This window comes from Sarcophilus harrisii, chromosome 5, assembly GCF_902635505.1.
Source record: "Sarcophilus harrisii chromosome 5, mSarHar1.11, whole genome shotgun sequence".
Lineage (NCBI taxonomy): Eukaryota > Metazoa > Chordata > Mammalia > Dasyuromorphia > Dasyuridae > Sarcophilus > Sarcophilus harrisii.
This window is the reverse complement of record NC_045430.1, coordinates 89,869,625-89,889,923: the sequence shown is the minus strand read 5'-3', so window position 1 is coordinate 89,889,923 and position 20,299 is coordinate 89,869,625. Positions and strand designations below refer to the sequence as shown.

At 38.4% G+C, this 20,299-nt stretch overlaps 1 protein-coding gene across 1 annotated transcript; it reads right to left on the bottom strand.

Moving 5' to 3' along the window:
• Nucleotides 1-1,643: 1,643 nt before the first annotated feature.
• Nucleotides 1,644-15,905, bottom strand: LOC100916837 (keratin, type II cytoskeletal 72). The gene is made up of 9 exons (XM_003772227.2): nucleotides 15,385-15,905; nucleotides 13,351-13,565; nucleotides 11,555-11,615; nucleotides 10,346-10,441; nucleotides 8,633-8,797; nucleotides 7,030-7,155; nucleotides 4,750-4,970; nucleotides 3,528-3,562; nucleotides 1,644-2,708 (listed from the first exon to the last, which is right to left on the bottom strand). Exons 1-9 carry the CDS (start codon nucleotides 15,856-15,858, stop codon nucleotides 2,524-2,526), a joined length of 1,578 nt encoding a protein of 525 aa, XP_003772275.1. The 5' UTR covers nucleotides 15,859-15,905; the 3' UTR covers nucleotides 1,644-2,523.
• Between the last annotated feature and the right edge of the window lie 4,394 nt (nucleotides 15,906-20,299).

Here is a 20,299-nt window from a genome sequence, read left to right as displayed (position 1 = left end):
GATGGGAACTGAGGTGTCACCTACTATAAACTCCTAATCAATGTAGGAATTTCCTTCTACTACATCCCCACAAACATTAAGCATGTTAAATAGAAGGCCTTTGACTCTACACTATCTGTTCTTTCCAATTTATTTTGTATTAATTTACTATTATTTTTAAACAAATATTTATGCCAGGTGTTGTGCATATGCATGCATGGGTTTGTACCCACATAGGCAGTTGGGTGACATAATTGATGTAGAGTGCTGTGCTGTATTTGTGTTCAGAATGATCTGAGTATAAATACTGCCTCAGTAACCCTAGGGAAGCATATCATTTAACCTCCCTCAACTACAGTTTCCTCATCTGTAAAATGGGAATAATAATATTCCCTACTTCAAGTTTGTAGGAATCAAATGAGAAAATCATACCTGAAGTGCTTTGCAAACCTGCAAGTGCTTTGTAAATGGCATATATTTATCTGCCCTGTGCCTGAATCTTTCTGGTGACAGAGGGCTCACTATCTCACAGCCTTTCCACTGAAAGAGCTGTAATTATTGGAAAATTTTCCATACCAAACAGTTAATCCAGATTATTAGGCAAATGCTTTTAGGTCATTTTAGGAATATATCAAGGTATGACCTCCATTCTTTATATATAAATATATATACTACATAAATGTATATATATATATATATATATATATATATATATATATATACCATTGAGTGTTTAATCGATTTGTTTTTGAATTTTCTCATTTCCCTTAATTCTTAGGAAAGTCTTTTGGGAAAATGCAACTTCTGTCCTGGTGCATAGAGAGAACAGCCAATCTGAGTCAAAGGCTGGTAGCAGTCATAGAAAGGGAAGACTAGTACCCAACAGCTCAGAGATGCTGCCTAGTACAGAGGAGAAAAGGCAGAAAGGCAGGAATGCTCTCAGAAGGGCTTCAAGAGGCAGTTTTGGTCCAGCCTACCAAGGTCCATTTGGTCACATAGGAATAGTAAGAAGAGAACGTTTGGGGAAAATAAATGGAAAGGGGACACCAAAACTACCACATGAAACTATGGTGAACTTTCCAATATTTATGGGGAAATAGACTGGCTATCATAGAGGGAACACAATCTTACCAAGTTTTGAATACAAGGATCCATAATGGACTGCTTATTTCACCCGACTCTTACAGGACAATGGTGGTTAGGAGAAAGAGTAGAACTATAATCTCTCTGCCTTAGACCCCTCTCAATTCCTAATCAGATAATATTTGTCTATAGAGAATTCTATATGGGAGGTTGTCTTGGGAACCTGAAAAAAATTTGAATATAGGGTATATGCATGTGTGTGTTTTCCAAGCATCACCTAAGTATGGAAAGCATCTGCCACAGGACATCCATGAGGTGATGAAATTTTTGGTTGTCAAACTCACAGACAGGGACAGTAATCTGCACTGTAGAGGGACATTCCGTATCATAGAAATCTCAAATCTTAATCTCAAGAGAAATTGAGAGAGATGACAATGGTGTCCCATCCAGAAGCAGATCGTAGGGACCCAGGAAGGCAAAGACCAGATTATGCTTGGAGCATTTCACATGGTGGCCACTGGGAAAACCTTTCTTTGGGGTATTTAGAGTCACAGATATTATTTCAAACAACAAAATAGCATATAACATTTATTTGGGAGGCAGCAGAAAACTGACAATGATCAACCATAGTTAGGCAACAGACACAGCATCAGGACAAGCATATGGACAGCCCATGGCAAGAGTTCTCTTTGGCAATCTAAAGCTGGCAATTCTATGTATATAGGGATTGGGGCTAGGGGCTGAGGTATCAGGAAATACAATGGCTGGAGGGGCTGAGCAGCATCCAGAACATGTAAATCCTTTGTACTTTGAGAGGCAGCAAAGTAGAATGAATGGGATACTAAACCTGGTTTGGGGAGTGCCCTTGCCATTTAGTTATATGACCATAATGTGTAGGCAGTTAAGTGGGACATAGTAAATAAACTTCTGGATTGGAGTCAAAATGACCTGAGTAAAAATACTAGTTGCATAATCCTGGGAGAGCAAGTCATTTAACCATCCTAGATATTAGTTTCCTCATCTGTAAAATGAGAGGAAGGGATAATATCACCTACTTCACAGGAGGATCAAATTACTTTTCTGAGCCTCAGTTTCTTCAAGTAGAGTAAGGATGAGAGTATCTATAATATTCCACAATACTGTTGTGAGGCTAAAGACAAAAAATGTCTATAAAGCACTTTGCAAGCATTAAAGTTACATAGAGATGCCAGCCATTCTTGAGTTTGTGGCCCTGTGAAGGTGGCCCACAGAGGAGCAGCAGTAATCAGAGTCCATAGCTAGTCTGGGCTGGATCCCCCTCCCAGAAGATACAGAGAATGTCGAGAAAGGGAACCAATCAGGCCTTTTGAGAGCAAAGAGAACTTCCTGACCTGGGAGCCCAACAGGGGGTTGCTGGGTAGCAGCAGGGGCCCAAAGATTCCTTGCACATATTCTGAACGAGGACACTAGACTGCCCAGCCCTTATCTGGAGCCCTTTTTGGCTGGAGGGCTGCCGCCCTTGGTCATCGGCTCTTTGTAGTCACTTCCACAACTGCCCTTGGTTTTGACGTCAGTAGTTCCTGGCTTATAACTGTAAGTGCTCGAGGTTCCAAAGCCCACACTGAAGCCCGTGCCTCCTGGTCCAGTGTTGGTACTGCTTATAACCGCTGTGAAATCATACACATATTAAACTGATGCAGGACAAAAAAAAGCAGAACTGGGAGAACAACACATACAGCAGTAATAATGTTGTAAAGATCTTTGATTGAGGAAATGATCCATCATGATTTCAAAGAATAGAGGGTGAGAGCTCACTACCCATCTTCTGCCACACAAATGATGGACTCAAGATGCAGAATATGATAGAGATTTCCAAACATGACCAATGCAGGCATTTGATTTGCTGTACTATGCATATTTTATATAAAGGTGTTCTGTTTGGGTTTTTTCCTCAGGTAATGATAAAAGTGGAAAGAGAAAAGAAAGGGAGACTCTGAATAGTTTTTGAAAGGCCATAAAAGAACAGAAAAGGGTTAGAAGAAATCACAAATAGGACAGCTTTAAATATCAAAGAAAATATGTTATGCTTAAAAAGAAACACAAACTGTATAGAAGAGATTCAGTTTCATGTAAAAGTCTGTCCAAATAAGCATATGAAAATACTTGTATTTTTTTTAAGTTCAGAATTTTAGATGAAAAACAAAGAATAAAGAACATGCAGGAAAGAAAGGAAAAAGAGAGGAAGGAAAGAAGGGAGGAAGGAAGGAAGGAAGGAAGGAAGGAAGGAAGGAAGGAAGGAAGGAAGGAAAGAAGGAAGGAAGGAAGGAAGGAAGGAAGGAAGGAAGGAAGGAAGGAAGGAAGGAAGGAAGGAAGGAAGGAAGGAAGGAAAAGGAAAGGAAGGAGGAGGGACTTGCCCCAGAAATGATTGTCCTATCCTATATAAAGGAAAGTTACCAAGAAAAGGGCCAAGGTATGGATTTACTTACAGATGCTCACAGAATTGGGATATTCACCAGACATCCTGCAGAGAGTAAAACACAATCAATAAAGTGACTGTGGCAATTATTCTACCTAGCCCGGTGAATTTTATTCTTAATTATCCAATTGCAGGGAAGGCATAGTGGGGCATTAGGGATCAGTTTGGGACACTGGAAAAGAAAACAGGACTGAGTTCAGATGCACAATTCTACTGCTCAGTTCTATTGGGTAGACTGTTGTAGTCAACTAGGTTCTCTCAGTTTCTGTCTCTATCTCTGTAAAATGAAAACAGTTTGATGATTTCTAAGGTTTCCTTCCAACTCTAAAACTATGAAAATTCCCACCTCACTCTAGCCCCCTTCACCATTCTCAGTAATGTGGTGTAGTAAGGTAGAACTCTAAACTTGAAGTTGGGAGACTGGAGCTCTAGAACTGGCTCTTTGCCACTTTCTCAAGTCATTTGGTTGTCTCAGTTTCTCTTTCTGGAAAATGAGAAAATTGCACTAGGTGAGCCTTAAAGAGCTTTCTATCTATAATATTCAGTGCCTAAACTCATTCTCACCCTAAGCTCCATTCAAGGCTCAGTTTCATTGCCACTTTCTATACAAGGTCATTCCTGATCCTTTGCACCCCCAAATACTTTGTATTTCATTTTTATGTATTTCACATTTATTTATCTGTGTATATATTTTTCCTGACAGAATGTAAGCTCCTTGCACTATTTTGTTGCCTCTTTTATCTTCTCAGTTAAATGTTTATTGGTTAATTGATTTGGTATTTAACAGATCCTGCAATCTGTCTTCCCAGACTAATTCTATATTTTCCCTCATTGTGTAGTATAGTTTCCTCACTGTTTATTACCTACATTTCATCTGCTTTCTCCAAGCCTTTATCTAGGCTGTCCCTTATCCCTAGAATGTCCTCCATCTTCCCCTCTGCCTCTTAGAATGCCTAATTTTTTTTTTTCCCAAGTGCACCTGAACATGACTTCCTGCATGAAGTATTTCCTAATCTCCAGCTACTAGTTCTTCCCCTCCCCAAGGACAATGACAAATTTCTTGACATTTTCTTTTGTATTTGGATACCCAGCCCCTAGTCCAGTACCCAGAAAATAGATACTTTTAAAACATCTGCTGATTTGTTTATAAATACCTGTTTTATTGTCCTGATGTAGAACCTGACCAATTGCTAGCCTGTACAAAAGCAACATTGCTCTCCCGCTCTCCTCACCTGCACTCCTCACCCTCCAGTAACTTCCTGTAGGTAGCGATCTCCATGTCCAAAGCTAGCTTGACGCTCATCAGCTCTTGATAGTCCCTCAATAGGCGGGCCAGCTCCTCCTTGGCGCAGTGTAAGGCGCCCTCCAACTCATCCAGCTTGGCTCTGGCATCCTTCAGAGAACAGTCACCCCGCTGCTCAGCATCCGCAATAGCTGTTTCCAGATTGGCGCACTATGGGGCAAAGGACTTAAGGTCTAAATAATTTTCGCCTACAAAGTTTTGATGTTAGAAGAGAGTAGCTTTAGAATTGAAAGGCACCTTAGAAGTCATCTGATCCATAAGTCTCATTTTATCAATGAGGAAAGTGATTTCTAAGAAAGTGAAGAGATTTTTCCCATATCATGCACATCTGAGCTTTTAGATTCCCCCACCGTGGGAAAAAGAATCTATTCAACACAGAGTGAATCCTAGAACTTCATACCTTTCTTCATCCCTCTAATAACCCTGGCCTGAGGACGCCATCACATCTTGCTTTACCGCAGGACCAGGGATTGGCCACATGCCCTATGACTGTGTAATATTATCCCTTTCCCTGCCACCCTCAATCCCCATCCTTCTACCATTTGCGAGGGAATTGTTAATAACATTAACATTATTATTGCTATATGAAGACCATGACTGTCTTCTGTCCCATGACTCCACTCATAATCCTTGTGTTTCTGAGTCATAGGAAATCTGGGTTAAAACTCCCTTCCCTGAGCATCACTTTCCACTCCCTCACACCTACTCACCTCAGTCCCAAATTTATTCTATGCAATAAACCAAGTGTGAGCCAGGAGGAGCCCAGCTTCCATGGGCAGGACAGTCAAAGCAAGGTAACCCATTGCTAATAAAATACCCTTCACATTATATCTGTACTCTTCCCAGAGGAACTGCTCAGTGTGTGTGTGTGTGTGTGTGTGTGTATATATATATATATATATATATATATATATATATGTAATATTTAAATATTGTTTAGCCTTCTCCCTCTATTTTTGGAACACCATAGTATGTTCATGATAAGCACTTAATAAATGGTAGTTGAATTTAATTGAATTCAATTCCATATTCTCATTTATTTAAATACTATAAGGACCAACATTAAATATTTTGAGATCTTCATACTCAATATCCATTGACTTCATTCTAGGTTTGTTTAAACTTAAATTTATATAAATGGACTCAGAAGAACATAAGGCTGAGGATGCCACAGAAACATGGTAAAATGATTTTCTCGTTTGTCCTGAATAGTAAAAATATGTCATTTTGATGACAAAAAGTCAATTTCTATTTGATATCCTTGCCCCATCATGCAAACCTATCATTTCATCAATTAAATATTATAATCTAGTTCATGGTTGCTTCAAGGGATTGTGCATTTTTTGCATTTATGAAATTCTTGGATCTTGGGGGGAAAAAACACTGTCAGCTCTTCATTTTCCATGTAAGTATTATCCATTTGTCCCAGCCTTTTTTCCTTGACTATTTTGGCCCTACTCAGTCTTCAGAGGTTGAGAGTAGATAGTTCAATTGAGGTAGGAGTTGGGAGGGAAGAAGAACTGAGAGCTTAGGTGGAATAGGGCAAAGGATAAGGGATTGAAAGAGCTCTTATCAGATGTCTATTTTTACAAACCTATAGTTTGGCCTGCTATTTCCAGACAAGAGGGAAGCAAGCATCAAGTGGAGTAGTAAAACCAAATCTCCAAATTCATGAAGATATGCAAGTATTGTACCTGGTCACAGACAGCAAAGTGTAGGGTGACCCCATGCCAGCTCATACCATAAGATCATACATAAAAATCTGGAAAGAACCCTTGAAACCATCTAGTCCAATTCCCTCTATTACCTACCAATTTAATTTTATTTCTTGGTATTCTCCAACACATACCATTTGACTATTCAAATCCATCTCCTTACCTTTCCCATGTTTCTGCTACTCATATTGTTCCACTTGTCTGGAAAACCCTTCAATCCTTTAAGGCTCAATTTGTCATGAAATTCTATGAGAACCTTTGATCTCCCTTCTCCCCAGACTTCTACAACATTTATCATGCCATATGGTTTAGCAGTTAATTATATACTGTCTTAAATTAGTCATCAAATAAGCTAGTCTCTCCAACTGGACTGAAAATTTCTTGAAGGCAGGGGTTATCTATTCTTTGCAAGATCTTGGGTTATGCTGAGCACATAATAAATATTCAGCAAATACTCACTGCTTGATTTAGGACAATAAATCATATTTTTTCACCTGTTTCTTCACGCTCCCAATCTCTGAACGAAGTCTCTGGATCAGTCTATTGAGTTCTGAAATCTCGGCCTTGGTAAGTTTAAGGTCATCACCATGCCGTCCAGCTGTGACTTGTAGTTCCTGGATCTGAGGATAAGCAGCAAGGACAAGGGATAGGGAAGATTTATTCACAGGGTGTAAACTGATTAAACCAGACAATTCTGTCTCAATATTGATACAAACATAGTGTCAGGGTCTCAAGGACAGTAATTTTAAGAGTGCATGACCAGATATGTCCAAAAGAATGAGGAAGGACCATGGAATACTGTCCCAAGCATGGCTCTTACTGACCTTGACAAAGAGTCATCATTTCTCAGCTCTTTGGTGTTCTCTATACCAAAGAACTCAATCAGCTTACAACCCAGTCCAATGTCCAAGGCTTTACATAAAGATAAACACAACATAGAGAAACACAAACTTGTTTCATTCACAGGCACACAGGAAAAATACTCACATAATCAGAATCCTTTAGACCCACACTCCTTTGCCATAAAAAAAATTCATCTGGTTCTCTTCTTCTCCCTCCTTTCAACATCTTCAATTCTATTATCAATTCTGAGTCAGTTGAAGAATACCAGTCTTGGTGCCCTGCATGTTTTTATATACTACCTAAAGCCACCATCACAGTGGGAGAAAGATCACTGCCCATTTGATTAGTTGACTACTATCTTTCTTTCCACAACTCAACTATTCTCCCTTCCTGATCAAAATAACAAAAACAATTAGAAAATCAGAAAATTATCCCAAGAAAACCAATGGATCATAATGACTTTTTTTTTTTTTTTACCAATAGGGATGTTTATTTAGTTGACCTAAATCAACCAAGTTTCTTTGGTCCATATTCATATCTAGAATGGATACTCATATTGTCAAAATAGAAAAGACTTCAAAGTACCACTTCTTTATCCATCAATCAATATTTGTTGAATGGATACATGAATCTGATCCCAAGCAGGAAAATTCTTGTTCTGCTCTAAGGGAGACCTCTGATTCTCCAAGGCTTCCAGGGAATAGAAATGCCTTCAGCCAGCATTCACAATCACAGTCAGGAAGTATTTATTTACTTAAGTTTGTACTATTTGCTTCCAAGAAGGAAAAATACCTGAGGAGAACTTTGATGGAATTTGAGTTTGCTCTCTCTCCCCAGGGATTTAGAAAGTAACCCCAAGGTGAATAAGAAACATGAGACAAGCCAATGTAAAGGGCCTGGCTATGTAAGAGTCTTGCCAAGCTTGGTGAATTAAATAGAGGTAGAGTACCTCACCCCAGTGCTACAAGTCCAATACTACAAATTCCATCTGAGTCCACCATGTCTGTAAGAGAAACATCATCTAATAAGAGAATCAGGTTAAGTAGCTATTGCCCACCCCAATATTATAGTGGAGTGGAAAGAACAAGATCTGGGTCTGGGTCTGAGCTCTACCTTCAACTTGCTTCAGGCAAGTCTTCTAATCACTCTGATCCTCAATTTCCTCATTTATGAAATGGGAATAATACCTGTCTCAGAAGGCTGGTCTAAGGATCATATGAAACAATTAGTGAGAAAATCTTTACAATCTCCCACCTTGCTCTGATAAAGGGCCTCAGCCTCAGTCTTGCTTCTCATGGCAGTCTCCTCATACTGGGTTTTGATCTCATTAATTATGCTGTCCAGGTCCAGGTCTCGATTATTGTCCATGGAGAGGATGACAGATGTGTCACTGATATGGGACTGGATCTGGGCAATCTCCTAAAAATGGACAGACAACAGGGAATTTAAGAATATCTTTCTTTTCCTAAATAACTTCTTACGTACCCTTAATGCAAATGTCCTGAATAATGCAAATATTAAGTGTTCTAGGAAATATTTAATAATCAGCTTTCTAGAAAAAGAATGTATTTACAATATACTTTTAAGTTTAGTTTGCATCATTAACATTGTCTCTACAACTTTCTTTTTTTTATTATAACTTTTTATTTACAAAACATATGCAAGAGTAGTTTTTCAACACTGACCCTTGTAAAACCTTCTGTTTCAACTTTTCCCCTCCTTTCCCCTATTCCATCCCCTAGATTACAGGTAGTCCAACATATATTAAATGTGTTAAAGTATATGTTAAATACAATATATGTATACATATTTATACAGTTATCTTGCTATGCAAGAAAGATTGGATCTAGAAAGAAAGTTTAAAAATCTGAGAAGGAAAACAAAAAATGCAAGCAAACAATAGCAGAAAGAGTGGAAATGCTATGCTGTGGTCCACACTCATATCCCCATAGATCTCTCTCTGGGTGTAGCTGATTCTCTTCATTACTGAACAATTGGAACTGGTTTGGATCATCTCATTGTTGAAGAGACATGTCCATCAGAATTGATCATAATATAGTCTTGTTGTTGAAGTGTATAATAATCTCCTGGTTCTGCTCATTTCACTTAGCATCAGTTCATTTAAGTCTCTCCAGGCCTCTCTGAAATCATTCTGCTGTCTACCACTTTATTAAGTCTAGACAATCCACAAAGCAATCATTTAAGTCCTGATTTGTAGCCTTTGTTTGTTCTAAGTTTTCACCCTGAAAATTTAACAATCAACTCTTGAGAGCCAGCAATTGCTGACTCCAGCAATATTCCTCAGTCTCACTGTAATGATCCAAGACTAGGACAAGAATCAGAAGACCTGAGTTTTGTTCTCAGTTCTGCCAGTAATTATTATGATTGAGAGTCACTGTTTAAAAAAAACAACTCAGTTTTCTTATCTGCAAAACTGCACTGGACAAGGACTATTTTTTAATTTTCTTTGTACTTCCAATCCTAACCACAGTGCCAGATACATAATAAGTTCCTAATTATTTTTTAAACTTAAATTATTTCCAAAGCCACTTTCAGTACTAATTTTTCAAAACTCCTTTGTCCAAATGTCCTGTTCATATGTCCCCTTGGATTTATCTATAATAATAATAATAATAGTCACTAAAGGTGAGAAAACATTTGTCATTCACTTTTGTCTATTTCTAGGCACAATCTGTGCCCTCTCCAGTATATCTGGGAGCATTCTTAATATTTCTGTTGTTGAGGTGAATTTTCATTCTTAACAAAAACCTTGCAAATAAATAACCTTACTAGTCCACTTTTCCTTACTCCTTCCAACTAACCTCCTTACCATGGCATCTGCTTTGGCTACCTCACATAATTCCAAATTTCTAGATATTGGGCAAGGAGACATATGACATCAGTGGAGCCGCTGGTCTGCATGTTTTACTTATGTGAGAGAGGGAGAGAATGGATTAGGATGCTTACCCCTTCATACAGGCACTTAAGGAATTTGATCTCATCAGTTACGGCATCCACCTTGGCTTGGAGCTCTATTTTGTTCATGTAGGCTGCATCTACATCCTGTGGAAACAAAATCCCAGGGAGGTGTAATCTCTTCCCTCATGTTCACCCCCTTGCTCCTGATTCAACTGCCTCAGGATGCAGGGGAGGAATCCTGCTGGAGCCATGATTTCAACATCACATGGCAAGGATGAGTACCTCTAAAATCTCTCATTTCTGCCAACAGAACATCTCACCTTCCCTGTGTTTAATGGGGAAAGGACCCAGGAGCTCAGAGGACCACAAACCTGTACAAGATCCAGACATGTCCAATGTATATGGTCAATCAAACATCTAAATTTTGAACCAATTAATTTATATCTTGTTTTCTTCTAAGTAACATGTCAAGAACTTATTCCTTTCCATACCTTCCTCTGAACTTTTTTCACCATGCTACAGAAACCTCTATACCCTGGAAGATCACTCCACTCTCAGACTTCACACATTGGGAAGTATTCTCCATGTCACTGACTTCTCCTTCTCATTGGCCACTTCCTCCCAGAACCTTTTAAGGAAGATGACCAGGTCAGTTATATCTTCATTCACCTTCTGGGCTTCTGACTCTTCCAAGTTTTCTTTTCAGTACCTCTAGTAACTTAAAGTCTTCTTTCCAACTCTCTTTTTTGTGTTGTCTTACCCTTTCACCCTACTCCCAATATACTTCATTAGAATGTAAGTCTTTTGAGGGAAGGATCATCTTTCTACTTATATTTGTATTACCAGAATTTAGCATGAAATTTCACACATAATTAACAAATGCTTCTACAGTTGACTTAAGACAAAATACTTGGGAGCAATGGACTTAAGAATTGTTTGGACAAAATTTCAATCAATGACCCAGATCCTTCCTCAGCTGCTCACTAACTATATGATCCTTGGCAAGTGACTTATGCTTTCTTAACCTATTTCTTCTTCTGTAAAATGGGGATAATAATATCACTTTCTTTCCAAAGTTGTTGTGAAGATTAAATGAAATAACATAGGCAAAGAGCTCTCAAACTCAAGCTCCCACAGAACCCCCCAATTTTATTGGGTGCCTGAAGTGAAGAGGTCAGTGGTCAATGAGCCTCTTGGTCCCCCCAGGACTATTCTCACTTTGTTTCCCTTCTTACATCCCAGCAGTCACTGTCTTACCTTCTTGAGCACCACAAACTCATTCTCAGCAGCTGTTCGTTTATTGATCTCCACTTCATATCTACATGGGAAGAAAAATAAGGGACTGCAAATGAGATTCATAAGAAAATAAAGAAAGGCAAGAAGAGAAGCTCTAGACTTTAACAACTTTGGGGTTCATTCTATGACCCACAGGTAGTCTTCTTCAGTAAAAGTTCCTCTCCTTCCAAACTTTATGCAAGATAATGATCACATTTATGTAATAATGTTTAAAAATTTTATGTCACAATATGTCATTTAATAATTGAATACCAACCCTCTGAAGTATACAAGACAGATATTACTATCCCCATTTTAGAGATGAGAAAATTGAGGCATAGATAGACAAATAAAGTGACTTGCCCAAGATTACAACTAGTAAATGGAACAAGTGACACGCAAATCCAGGTCTCTCCTGACTTCATAATGCAAAACTTTCTTCCAAAATATGTGTGGTTGTTATTCATTTGATGAGTCATGCCTGATTCTTCATGATACCATAGACCATGATACACCAGGTTCTTATATTGTATACTATTTCCCAAAATCTCTCCAAGCTTATGTTTGTTGTTTCCATGATGTTGTCTATCTCATTCTTTGCCATCCCCTTCTCCTTTTGCCTTCAATCTTCCCCAATATCAGAGTCTTTTCCAATGAATCTTGTCTATTCATTTGATGGCCACAGTATTTAAGCTTTAGCTTCAGTTTCTGAATGTTACTAAAATATACTCCACTTCAAAACTACTCTTAACTTTGATTGCTTTCTTTCCTCCACATTCCCTCCTACTGAGTTGATTAGCTTACCCTCTTTTCCTTTGGGTGATTTTATATATTGTTTCTAATCAATTTTAAGTCTTTGGTATATACCCCATTTCCCCCATTCACCCATCAAAACCAACCATACAAACAATAAAATCTGCTCTCCCTAAATTGAATGGATTTTCCCTTTCTTTCTATGTCCAGTTTCTGGGGAAAACTTAGCCATGCAGTTAGAAATCGATCAGAAGTACAAGATGGCACTGAATGGTTTTCAACTGTGACTCTCTATCCATTATACTATAAATAGTGAATTTGTCCAAAAAGATTTCTGCCAGGAATGAATTTTGATCTTAATTCAAAAAAATTGTAGGAAGGCACCCAAGAAATTCTAATGCACAATTAACCAGAAAATTCTCAGGTTTCAAATTTAGCCCTATTCTAACATCAGCTTTGTGTTAGTAATGAACAATATCATTTCTCAGAACAATAACCAAAAAGAAAAATAATAGCTTGAGCAAAACTAATACTCTCTCTCTGTGTCTTCCTCTGTGTGTGTGTCTCTCTCTCCTCATCTTTATATCTGTCTTTGCCTCTCTTTCTATCTGACTCTGTCTCTCTGTTTCTTCCATCTATTTGTGTATCTATCATTCTCTGTTTCTCTATGTTTCTTTCTCTCTGTCTCCCCCTTTTAGATTCTCTGATTCACACATTTTCTGAAAGACTCTGAAAGACTATTAGAGAAAGGAAGGGAAGAAATGATGGGAGTGTCAACAAAGGGTTAATATTGGCATCAAATCTTTAAATATGGGCAAAGAGCTGAAATTTTTATTTTTTTACTAAAAAAATGCCTTCTTTATTTACAAATAAAATATTTTCCTCCTGTTACTTCTTGTTTTTTAAATTTTATTCATTTTGTTTTTTTATTTATGAAATGAAACAAACATTTTCATAAAAATTAAATTTTAAAGATGATTATACATGAAACAGCAAATCAGTTATGTACAACTTGCTATTCTTACCTCTTCTTGAAGTCCTCCACCAAATCCTGCATGTTCCTAAGCTCAGAGTCCAGTCTCACCCTATCTCCTGACAGTGTCTCCAGCTGTCTCCGAAGTTTGCTGATGTAGCCTTCATAAATGGGTTCTAGATTCCTCTTGCAGTTGCTCAGGTCCAGCTGCTGCAGTAGGTTCCATTTAGTCTCCAACACCTGGTTTTGTTGCTCCAGAAAACGTACCTAAAAACCCATGCATTTAACAATTAGAACCTAAAACTTCGATTAGATGCTTTCTGAGTTACTTTCTAGCTCTGTGAATACTATAATGACACTATAATTCTTTCACTCCTTCTAAGGTAGAAAACTAAAAATAAGAGTCAAGTGACCATAGCCATTACTAATTAGAGGTCATTGTCGAGGTCATCAAGGAGGTAAAAACTGATCCAAAAGAAATCAGGCAGTAAACCTGAAGAAAATAGATGAAATGTAATGGTTTCTATGTGGAGGTAAGTGGGGAAGCATGCTATCTGCTTCCTGACAGAGATGATGGACTGAAGATGTAGAATTAGACAAATAGTGTTGGATATGGGCAATGTGGGAATTTTTGTACATTTGTTACCATGGTTTTGTCTTTTTCCTCAGTGCAGAGAAGGATAGGAGATGGGAGAGGGAAAAAAGCTTATTCATCAAAAATAATATTATTTTGAATACATTGTTTAAAAGGGATAGAAAAGGACAGAAAAATAAAGAGGGTACAAAAATTCAATTACTGTCTTCAAGGAGATTAATTATATGGGTTATTTTCTCAGTCATTCCCCTGGCTCTATAGTCCTTCCTTTCCATTAACTCTCCCTCTATTTCATTCTACAATTTCTTTGTGACTTCACAATTTAGGGTCCAGACAGAAAAAAATATGTCTTCTTTTTTCTTCACAAAATTTCTCTTTCCCATTTTGGAGACTTCACATGGGCTAGTCTCCCTTACCAGGCTTGTCTTTCAATCCAAAGAAACCTTGCACCATACCCCTGCTCCTTCCTCACCACCACCAAGAAACCAAACTAGATTGATTCCCTCATGATGCTTCAATATCCCTACCAAATTCTTCTCCAGTTCTGATTTCTATAGCTATGCGTAGCTGCTTCTTTATTTTTGTGTCTCTTTATGAGCCCTGGAATACATTGGACATCTTTTTTTTTTAACAGAACTTGATTTTTTCCAGTTATTTAATGTATTTTACTTTCCATCAATTGCATACTAAAATAATTTTTAATATTTTTTTTTACAGTTTTGAGTTCCAAATTCTCTTCTTCCTTCCCTCCCACCCCTCACTGCTTCCTGAGATGGTAAGCAATCAGATATAAACTATACATGTATAACCATGTAAAACATTTCCATATTAGCACTGGATATTATTTAAAGCAACAGTTCTCAAAAGTATGGTCCAAAGATCCCTGGAAATACTGAAACACTTTAAACAATTTTTCAAATATTAAAATTTTTAATTTCATGAATATTAGTAGATAAACTCATACAATCAAAAGCTTTTTGCATGTGGAACTGGGATCTGAAATGAAAAAGTTTGAGAACCATTAGATTCCATTGCTTATCTCCAATTTATCATTTACACAATTCATTTGTGCAGTTATTTGCATATTGCCTCTCTCATTAGACTGTGAGTTCCTGAAGAGCTGTCTTTTATTTTTCTTTATTTCCCCAATGCTTAGCACAGTACCTGGCACATAGTATGTCCTTAGTATTTATTAATTGACTGGTTCAAATTCCAGCTCTGCTACTTAACTATATCAAAAAATATATATGTCACTTCCCTTTTTAAATTTTTTTTAATCTGTCTCCTCATCTGTAAAATGAGAAATCTGAGTTAAAAGATGTCTAGAATCCCTTCCAATTCTAAATCTTCTAGTCTCTCATTAGATTAAAGGCTCTTCTATCTATCTATTCTGACTCCCCCACAAATGCCCACTAGTACTTAAGATGGGATTCTGCTTTAAAAAGAGAGAAAGGATTTTCAAGACAATGCAGAGAAGTCAGCTCAACCCACCTTGTCGATGAAAGAGGCAAACTTGTTGTTGAGTGCCTTGATCTGCTCACGTTCCTGGGTCCTCACTTTCTGAATCTCAGGATCCAGCTCCACATTGAGCGGGGCAAGGAGGCTCTTGTTGATGGTCACCTGAGGAATGCCTCCGGGAGGACACACTGATGGACACACAGGTCCAAGCCCAGCATTTCCGAATATTGTTCCCACAAACCCACTCATCCTGCCTCCCCCAAATCCAGCCCCATGGCCAAGGGCATAGCTCCCAGTCCGGGATGCCCCTGTCGTGGCACTGATGGAAATGCGACGGTTGCCACACAGGCTGTAAAGACTTTTGCTGCCAAAGGCTGCTGCCCCTACTCCCTTCACCCCACCTCGGAAGGAGGTTGAACTGCTGCTAAGCCGACTTGAAATGATAGCTGAGCAACCACTGAAACCAATGCGGTCCCCACTGGGATAGTGATTGAATTGACGACTCATGGCAGCCAGGCAAAGATGGCAGCAGTTGGAGACAGAGAGGTGGGACAAGAAGTACAGCTCAGCTGTTCTACCTCAATAGACTCTCCTCTTATATAGTCTGGACAGTTGGGATCGGAGACAATGAAGTCAGCTTAATTTATGGGTCAGAACATCCTTCAGGTCACTCTGGATTAGTTTGTAAATTACCTCTTTGGTTCTCCATTTTGTAAATTATCTGTCACCCCGCCTCACAGATTTTTGTCTCTTCCAGCCTGGCCTCTGATGATTTGATTTCCTCGTAAAATGACCCAGAACACAGAAATTACTTTGGTTACATGTTGCATTATTATAATTTGGGCTTATCTATTCATGTTGCCCTCCAATTACTGGGGTTATCAATTCCTGGATCTCTATAGTAGGCTCCCAGATTGTCTCACCCCCTCAATGGTTTGTGGGTTGGGTTGATGTTAGGGCCAATTCTGGGTCAGAAGTGGAATGAGTAGTATTGGGAACCATTTATTTAGATTAAATTTAGATTAAATGTCCTCCTTACCTTCCACTGACTACAGATACTGACCAAAATTCTTACTTTCATCCTCCTTGCATGGTTCCTGTTCTGGTTTGCTGAGGGATGAACTAAAGGAAGAAAGTCCTTTTTTGGAAAGTTCAGAGTCTAAAAGGGGCCCTATGACACATACACAGGACAGAGAACTTTTTTAAAATAAGATAGAACAACTGGTCAAAGACATCATGACTACCTGAGGCAGAAGAAGGGAAAATTGCTGATAAGGGTACAAAAGAAAAGCAAAAGGAGGGAAATGGAGAAAGAAAGAAAGAAAGAAAGAAAGAAAGAAAGAAAGAAAGAAAGAAAGAAAGAAAGAAAGAAAGAAAGAAAGAAAGAAAGAAAGAAAGGAAGGAAGGAAGGAAGGAAGGAAGGAAGGAAGGAAGGAAGGAAGGAAGAGAAAGAAAGAAAGAAAGAAAGAAAGAAAGAAAGAAAGAAAGAAAGAAAGAAAGAAAGAAAGAAAGAAAGAAAGAAAGAAAGAAAAGGTTATCCCAGGTAAAAATAATTTGTGTAACACCTCTAGAGACAGGTTAAAGTAGGGATTCTTAATCTTTTTTGTATCACAGAACCTTCTGGCAATCTGATAAAAACCTTTAGACCCTCCTCGGATGTATATTTTTACTTTACAATTGAAGGAAATGCTTAATTTCAATTAGAGATTAATGAAAATAAAGGTGTGAGCTTCCCCTGAAAGCTATTCATGTGTACCTTGGAATTTGTGGACCCCAAGTTATGAACTCCTGAGTTGAGAAACGTCCTTCCCTGAAGAATTACCCAAATGAAAGAGATTGAAGTCTGTGTCTGGACACAATCCACAAGCAGAGGATTGACTGACTCCTTGAGGTCATTTACAATCCCCAAAGACTATGATTCAGAACTTGGAACTAGCTAAACACCATGAATCTTGATTCTAGGATCTGATAGGAATGTTAGCTTGTAATGACTCCATTTTTCACCTGAAGGCAAAGCATTAGAGTCAGACAAAATTTCAAAATTAGGACCAAAAAAAAAAAGCTCCCTGGCACCTGAATTGAGAGCCCATTCTCCTCTTCCACCCCTCATTACAATAGGGAAATTCTTCTTTGTGTGTAACTGAGCTTCCTCTGGCTGTAACAAGCCTATTATTCTAGAAATTCTCTTTAGGGATGAATAACAGATGCTCCCCATAAGTTAAATACTTTATTTGTTACAAAGATTTTGCTTGTTATTTTTCAGTATAGGAAGGAGGAAATGAAAATAGATTTTTGTTATTTAAAAATTTAAACAAAAATTAATAGGAAACTTAGACAGTATCTGCTTAAACCTGTCTTCTCTAAAAAGTAACTTCCTTCTCTGTCTCAGATTAAATCTTTTCCACTGTGTGCAATTTAGACTATATTCAATTGCTCTTGTCTCTGTCTTTGTGTTGCTGTATGTCCCCTCTCTCTTGTCAGACTGGAAAGTCCCCCAAAATAAGGTCCATGTCACCACTCAGAATACACTTCTATCCTTCCCTCAGCCAAGAACCTGAATGTGGAGATGACGGAAGAAGCAAGAGATAGGAGGCTAGCAGCATAGGAAGAGTGGGGAGATTCTGAGGACTTATTGACACATGAGCTACTGAAAGATTTCCTAATACATGAGAATCTGGAGTCTCTCTTTTAAAAAAAGGTGATAAAGTTAGTAAGAGAACTCAAAGTCTGTATCAAGATAGACTAAAGGAGATAAGGAAACTTAGCCTGGAGAAAAAAAGCATCATGAGGGGAAAACTGTAGTTATAATCTAGTGCTGGCAGGGTTATCATGTGGAGAAAGAACCAGGATTATTCTATTTTGTCCAAGAGGACAGAATCAGGGGAATAAGTGGTTTTAAAGAGGCAAATTAAAGCTCAATGTCCTGGGGTAAAAATCCTCAGTATTAGATCTATTCAAAAGTGAAGCAGACTACCTACAGAGGAAATGGATTCCACAGGTTGGACAATCAGCTGGTGGCTGTTAGGAGAGGGATTCCTTCCTCACTGGGTTAGGCTAGATGATGCTGAGATCCCTTCCAACTCCTATGATTTAATTGGAGTAAGAGAAAGGTAGAGAAGACATATTACTCTTCAAGTCTTTGAAGAGTTGTCACATGGAAAGGGAATTAGACTTGTCCTAATATAAATTCTTTGAAGGTAAGAACTGTTTTGTTGGACACTTTTATATCTCCAGCATCTAATAAGAGACCTTGCACATAATAGGACCTTAATAAATATATTTTAAGTTGAATTGTTAGATTGTTCTGCTTAGCTGCAGGAGAAAGAATTAGGACCAAAGACTGGATGATGGTTGATTTGAACCCAATATAAGAATTTTCTAATCATTAAAGCCATCTGAAGGTTAAATGGGCTGCTTCTTAAGGTACTGATTTCCTATCATGACTAGCAATTTGGGACAATCACTGAAATTCAGGATGTGAGAGAAGAAATTCATTCATTTCACAGGAAGTTAGGCTAGATAACATCAGGGAGGTCCTTTCCAACTTTGAAATTCTTAGTGAGAGGCAGCAGGGTACAATGGAAAGATCACTAGTCTATAAATCACTAAATCTGGGTTTAGATCCCAACTCTGTCACTCTCAATATGGTCTTAAGAATCATTTCTCCTCTCTAACTTTGGTTTTCAGAACCAACGTTAATTAATTGATCAGTCAAAAAAAGAGATTGGCTGAGGTGATCTCTATGGGCACTCCTAGCTAGACTAGCCCATGAGTTGATCTTCATGGCTTCTTTCTGTACTGTCTGAGATTCCTCTGTAGTCTTGGCTCTGCCTAGGTACTTCTGAGGAGTCAAATGGTGTCCTGTGTATCAGAACCAAGAGTCCTATGTAATCATAACCAAAACTGTTTACCTCCCAGGGAATGTAGTTGTTAGAACCTTGGCAATGGAGGCAAAGAGAGAGGAAGGTGCCAAGGTGATGGGAAGATTAAGAAGTCTAGGGCTGAGTGGCATAGAAAGATTTTGTCAGATTTATGTGCTTCATTCTTCTGAGAAACATATATGTCCAGACTCCTATAAGTGGTCTGGGGGAAGCCCTTCTCAAAGATTCATATGAACTACTACTTTGAAGTAATACTCTGTATGTTCAATCCTTGGGAGATTGGGGGGAGATCTATATGTCCAGCCCCAGCAAGTGTTTTGTGTCACTGGTTCCTTTTTGGAACAGGTATCTAGTCTTTCTTTGGGGGATGTATAATCAATACCTTGAGTTCTCTGCCTCCCATCTCTCCCAAAAGGAGGACTGTCTTTCTATGTCTGTGTTCCCATTAGGGGATTCTATACATTCAGATCCTTGGAAGGAGACAGCACTAAGGGAACTATATATTCAGTTCCCTTGGAGGATCTGTGTCTAAATAACTCTTCCAAGGCCTTTGTAACCAACTTCTTCCTCTGGGTGTTCACTTCCTTTGGGGAGAAATGGTCCATAACTGGCTCTCTGCATGTCTACCTCAGGGGCGTGGGGGCTATGGAAGTTGTATGACCTCTATGAACTACTGGGAAGAGAGTATCTCCCTTCTTTGTAGTGCTCAAGTAGTGGTACTGGGGAGTAGCAAGAATTCTGAAGAGATCTGGGACTGAATCCCAACTCTGACACCGATGAGTTTTGTGATCATGGACAAATCACTTCATAAGACCAGCTATCTTACCTGAAAAATGGAAATATATTTTCAGTACTTGCCTGACAGGATCATTATGAAGAAAGCTTCTAAGTACTATGGAAATATGAACTATTTTAATTAACTCCACCCTAACTATTTCCAGTTTTTTATGTTTTTTAGCTTCTTTTCCCCTATTTTAGCATGTTTTATTTCTGAGGACAAAAATACATGGAAGGGATTTCACTTACAGAATTAGGTTGGACAAAGGAAGAAATTATCTCTAGCTATG